Source organism: Priapulus caudatus, unplaced genomic scaffold, assembly GCF_000485595.1.
Source record: "Priapulus caudatus unplaced genomic scaffold, Priapulus_caudatus-5.0.1 Scaffold45, whole genome shotgun sequence".
NCBI lineage: Eukaryota > Metazoa > Priapulida > Priapulimorpha > Priapulimorphida > Priapulidae > Priapulus > Priapulus caudatus.
This window is the reverse complement of record NW_014577106.1, coordinates 518,455-524,884: the sequence shown is the minus strand read 5'-3', so window position 1 is coordinate 524,884 and position 6,430 is coordinate 518,455. Positions and strand designations below refer to the sequence as shown.

The window sequence follows — 6,430 nt, the reverse complement described above, 5'->3', positions numbered from 1 at the left end:
ACTGCCGGGTTTGCTAAGTTAGATCTATATCATGCACTGGATTGTATGAGATATCAATGTCATCAGTGAAATTTCAAAAGCTAAAATTTGTTAAGAAGGTTTATGCCTTCTATCAAATTCGTATAATTTCTATGGCCATTCTGTACTGTTCAGTATGTTACAAGTGTAACGTTATGCATCGCCAGTGGCCTACTACCAGTGGCATGGTGTTATTGGTACTGTTGTAGTTTTTTGCCTTGCGTTAATTGCTTACAGGTGGCAGCTCTCTACTTGCAGCCTGTAGGCTTCGCGTAGGTTAAAATGGATGAGTGCCTTACTTATTCTGTCTGTGCATAGTTGTTGGCCTACTACTGTACGATGGGAGCTTCCCATCTTTAATCCTGAAGACACTTAACGTACCGCCATTTCTCGTGAGCCAACTTTCATAACGATCCCCAACGAACATTCCTTCGAGAGGTTCCTGATACCGCATCCCTGTGCATTGCCACTGTTTCCGGCGTGTATGTGAACACATTTGGGACTAACAGGGTTTACTAGAATCCCACCACTCCACCACAGAGTCACCGCAGTAGACGTTAGATGAGCGCTGTCGCTCCGCGGCACTTGTTTACATTGTGAGCCGAGAAATATCTGGCGATTGTGGGCGCAGCCATATTGGATCACGCGTTCACGTTGTTCTCGCATGATCTAGAGTTAGTCCCATCATTCATTGCGCACATAACACACAAACAAAATGGCCGCCTGCTCCAAGAAAAGAAAAGCCTTACTATTTTCATGAATCACAGGTTGGCAGGTCTGCACAATCCATTGCAACGAAATGGCACAAATGGCGACGATATATCGGTGCGGGCTGAATTAGCATGAATGTAGCAGTAGTAATGAAGCATGACTATCAATGACTGCGTGTGTTTGCTCATTCTTAGATTTCATTATTAATAATAAGATCGCAATTGCTATTCTTTTTTTTTGTCACTGGCATCCATGATGATAATTAACCCGGGTTAACCCAAAAGCCGTTCGTTTATCTTTCCTAACCCAGATGCGTTTGATTTTGTACCCAGGTTAACCCATGTGGCTCTGGGGAAGCAAATCGAACGCACTAGTAAATAGGTATGGAGCACTAGGCACAAGAAACTATTATGACTCAGTGAAATGTAATATCTGTGTTGCACAAACACACTGATTTTAATGAGTTGGTTATCAAATTACAGGTCAGTTGCTTTCAGAATGGCAGGAACGGTTCTTCGTGCATCAACGCGTCAACTACTCGTGCAGAGAAGTCACTTGCTCGCCCCAGTTACAGGCTACCATGCAAGAGCAAAGGTCGGCAACAGAGACATCGTTGGATTTGGCTTAAATGGGGAGCCAACATACGTGGGTATGTTGCATGTGCAGTAGTTATTCTAGCTTAGTTGTGTGAGAGTGTTCCAATCAGTTTCATGTTTAAAACTTTAAAGCAATGTTAATGATAGGTGTAATAGTATTACTATATATACACAGGGCTCCCTCTAAATGTTTTAAAGTTTGAGCCAAGACTTGAGCCACCAAACATATTTTTTAGCCGCCAATGAAAAACTATAGCCAATGTTCACTTTATGACGTGCTAAGCAAGACATAAACAGGTGATGGGTATGGAAAAAGGCCATTTCACCACATTGATTCATTTTAGCAATTCCGTGTGTCCAAATGTGTCTAAGAGACAACGTTTTGAGTGTATAGCATAGTGAAAAATCTCAAGGATAGGTGCATACTTTTTTTAAGATGAAATTTTAGAGTGTCTTAAATTGTGTCATTCAAAATTGAAGCCATCTTGCTGACGTGTTGTCTAAAGATAGCCAGATGGTTTAGCTAAGTCAGTAGATAGAATGGAGCGTTGGATAATTGAAAGTCAGCCAATCAAAGCCCTATTGTATCTTGGTATAAAAATAGTGGCATGTGCCATGTGGCGTATAGTGATGTAATATTTTATTCATAAACATGTCTGTGTGGTTTAGATCGAGGTGATTTCCCATGCCCTGCTGTGCGTTTTATGGAGAACACTGCTGATGTCTATTCGATGAGGGAAAAGGAGAAGACATCTTGGATAGGGCTGAGCATGGACGATAAGAAAGCATGTGAGATAATTTTTGGCTTTGTTTTTTGTTTTATCTAGAAGCATTCACATCCTGTTTAGTCCCAAATGTGTTCACCAGACACGCCGCCGAAACAGCTGGAAGGCACAGGGATGGGTATCAAGAACCTTCTCAAGGAATGTTCGTTGCGGATTCGTTATTGAAAGTTGCCAGCGAAGATGGCGCGTACGTCTTACATGTCTTCAGATTAAAGCATGGAAGCTCCCATCGTACATAGCTAGCAACAACTACTTTGCAAGACAGGAATAGGGTAAGCACTATCCATTCTTACCTCGCAAGCCTACAGGCTGAAATAGAGAGCTGCCACCTGGTAACTAATTAACGCAGGCCAAAACTTACACCAGTACCAACCACCACATGCACTGGCCAGTGGCATTGACGTTACATGTAACACACTGACAGTACAGCAATGCCATAGAGAATTATACAATTGGAGGGAGTATAAACCTGTCTTGCAAGCAAATTTAGCCTTTTGAAATTTCAAGCCGCCGACAGCTGCTGACATTGTAGCCTCATACATCAGGCATGTTAGATTCTACTAGCAACCTGGCCTTAGTCCAAATTCTTATCTAAACAGACAGTACAACAAATCTAGTGTTTAACCCTTCCTCTTGAGGGTCAAAAGGTTATCGCACTTACTGCTTCGCATTGATCAGCAGAAAGTACATTTCATGGTTCTTTCAAAAGCCATAAATGCTAGGTTCACCGCTGAAACAAAAAAAGTTTTTCAATCGCCCTTCCGTCAGATCCATGTCCTCAGAAAATCGCCTAAAATCTGTCCCCTGTGCGCCCATTGAACCCTCCAATTTTCCGCACAGTGATGGCTTTTGCCTACCATGCCATGTCTCATACTCACCATTATCACCGGAGGCCTAAGGTCGAGCCGTTTAGATTTGTGTCCGCAATTCTGCACTTTCCCTGCCCTATACCTCTAAGTCTAAGGACGGGAGATGTTCCTCCTTCTTTTACACCCTTTATTGACCTTAGTGACCTTCTGCACCCACCAGCTTCGGCATCCCACCACGTCGTTTTCGGATTACCCCCCCCCCCCACGTCCGAAGTATCGTGACCCGTACGTCGGAGGCGCGTTAAGGATTTGGGTGGCACCAACTGTTGACGCCGCGGCAACGGCACGGCACGACGGCGGGGGCGACGACAGACGACGATCATGCCCGATTCTACAAGCTGCATCTGACAACGTCAGATGAGCTATATAATTGGATAAAAACAAAGATTTAGTTCATACCAAGCAATGCTCTCTTACAGCGGAAAAATACATTATTTATTTTTCGGGCGCTACTTTTCAACGCCTCGCGGATGAAAATAGCCACTCTAAAATTTGCGTTTGCATTGAACTCTATGCAAATTTACGGGTGGCTCTTCGTTGGCGATCTTCCGAGGCACGGCCTTTTTTTTTCTGGCATTTCGGGGCTAAATGCGCCGCCGGCGGCGAGGCCCCACGTGTAATTTTTTTTCACTGAAGCAACTGTCGTTCAACATCTCTATTTGTTTTAAAACAATTGATTGCTGTCACAATATCTAAAACACACACACACAACAAAATTCACCTACTGAACAGATGTGCAATGGCTCTCTTAGCATAAAAACAAAAAAAAGCAGGGAAGCAAATTATGTCAACATGATTTCTTATCATCCGAGGCTCAGCCCTATCCAAGATGTCTTCTCCTTGTTCCCTCATCGAATAGACATCAGCAGTTGCGCTTCTCCATAAAAAGCGCACAGCAGGGCATGGGAAATCACCTCGCATCTAATCACACAGACATGCTTTAGAACTAAAAGTATTCACATCACGTATTACGCCACATGGCATCATGCCACTACTTTCTCATACCAGATACAATAGGGCTTTGATTTGGGCTGGACTTTCAATTATCAACACTCCATTCTAATCTACTTGCACTTAGCTTGAAACCACTGCTGGCTATTTTTAGCAACACGTTCAGCAAGATGGCCCTTGAATGTGAATGAACACAATTTAAGACACTCATAAAATTTCATCTTAAAAAAGCTATGCACCTTCCTTGAGATTTTCTCACTATCCTGACTACACTCAAAACGTTGTCTCTTAGACCACATTTGGACACACGGGGAATTTGCCTAAAATGAATGCAATGTTGGTTGGAAATTGGGCCTTTTATTCTCCATACCTCATCACCTGTTGATGCCTTGGCTTAGGCACTGCATAAACCGCGTGAACATCTGGGGCTGATAGTGTGTTCGATTGGCGGGCCTAAAAATATGTTTGGTGGCGTCAGAGGTCTTCGGGCTCAAACTGTTACAAACATTTAGAGGGAGCCCTTGTGTGCCCTGGGAGTATATATACTATAGTCAAGAGCTAATAATTACCGTAGAGGTGTGTACAACGGGAAAAGTACGGGGAACAATAGTGCTTATTTTCACGGACAACATTATTCGTACTTTGCCCGCCTGCGATGTCTATAATAATTTCATGTTATTGCATTAAGCAGAATTGCTTTGCTCTCTTAAAACAAGACCAAACAGACTTTCAATACGATACTTCCTATGGTCGGAGATATCGGCTCCGTAAACCTCCCCTCCCACGTGCAAACCGCGCCGCTCGAATCCACTTCTTGTCCCCATCCTCTCACGTCGTCTAAGCATTTCGGGCCTATCGGTTCCGTCATCCGCCCTTGGAGCGCTGATAATTGATGTCACAATTTGCCAAATTTGGGTAACTCTTACTAGTCTGCGTTGTAGGAGACTTAATTAAAAAGACATTTGCGGCGCTCCATCATAGCACGCGCCATATAAGCCGGTGCTATGCGCAAAGATAATGGAGATAAGGGCATAAGGGCGATGCCCCGAAAGCTCACCTCCACCCTGCCACCTTGCCACCCGAAAATCATTTCATAAAATGGTATGGTGGAAAAACCGAACTCTCACGACAGCAACGCTGAGTCCGCGTGAAGGCATGGGGAAGAAAGTGGATTCGCACGGCGGCGCGTTTGCGCATTGTGGGAGGGGAGGTTTAGGGAGCCGGATATCTGCCGCCTAGGATATCTATGACGAAGCGGCGTGTGGGTCTTGTTTTGAGGAGAGCAAAGAAGTTCTGCTTAGATGCAATACCATGAAGATTATTATTAGACTCGCAGGCAAGGAGTAGGAATAATGTGGTGTTCGGTGAAATAGCGACTATTTCCCCGTTGGTGTCGTTGTACATCTAGGTATTATTAGCTGCTTGGATATATGATTAGCGTATTGATATATATATATATATCAAGATACTATATATATAATATATATAATATATATTAGCTAATGACTATTACACCAATCATTACATTGCTTAGAAAGTTTTAAACAGGATACTGATTTGGCAACAGCTCTCAAACACAACTAAAAAGCCTAGCAATAACTACTGCACATGCGAACGATAGCCCACGGTATGTTGGCTCCCCATTGTAGATGCCAAATCCAACGACGGGCTCGTCGTCTGTTGCCGACCTTTGCTCTGTGCCATGGTAGCCTGTAACAGGGGGCTAGCAAGTGACTTCTCTGCCCCGAGTAGTTGACCCGCGCCGTTGGATGCGCCACGAAGGAAACCGTTCGCTGCCATTCTGAAAGCCAACTGACCTGGTAAGTTTGATAACCAAGCTCAGTTAAAAGTCAGTGTGTTTGCTGCCGAGACCACAGAGTATTTACATTTCACTGAGTCAGTAATAGATTTCTGGTGCGCCTAGTGGCTCCATACCTAGTTTACTGAGTCGCGTTTCGATTTGCTGTCCGCCGGGCACATGGGTTAACCTAGGGGTGACAGGGAAATTCAGAAGCGATCTGGGTTAAAGAGATAATACGAACGGCTTTTGGTGTTAACCCCGGGCACTTGTTAATTATCCATCATGGATCAGTGACAAAAAAAAGAATAGCAATTGCTGATCTATATTAATAGAGAAAGTCTGACGACATGAGGCAACACACGCGATGCGAGTTGATAGTCATGCTTTCATGGACTGACTGCGTAGCCAGGTCGATGCCTAATTCAGGCCCGCAGCGACGCTAATATCGTCGCCATTTGTGCCATTTCGTGCTGCCAACTGGAATTGTGCAGACCTGCGAAAACCGGTGATTTCATGAAATAGTAAGGGCTTTTCTTTGTCTCGGTGGTAAGCAGGCAGGCATTTTGTAGCACTTGTGTTTATGTGCGCGGCACATCGGAATCGATGAGAACCCTCAGCCACTCTAGCATCTATATGCCATCGTCACATTAGGCTATGAGAACAGGACTTGTGCTTCGTCCCCAGAGTATCCTGTACTGC

General features: G+C 44.2%; 1 protein-coding gene across 3 annotated transcripts in view; it reads left to right on the top strand.

The window, feature by feature from the left end:
- The window catches only part of LOC106820766, a 10,475-nt gene that overhangs the window by 2,618 nt on the left and 1,427 nt on the right, over positions 1-6,430 (top strand). For 2 of the 3 annotated variants that reach the window (XM_014825327.1, XM_014825326.1), the window contains exons 2-3: positions 1,227-1,378; positions 1,995-2,114. In XM_014825327.1, the coding sequence (XP_014680813.1) occupies positions 1,228-1,378; positions 1,995-2,114 (271 nt within the window). In that variant the 5' untranslated portion in view covers position 1,227. Of the gene's footprint in view, positions 1-976; positions 1,111-1,211; positions 1,379-1,994; positions 2,115-6,430 lie in introns of those variants that run through there. The other variant, XM_014825325.1, reaches the window with a different exon arrangement.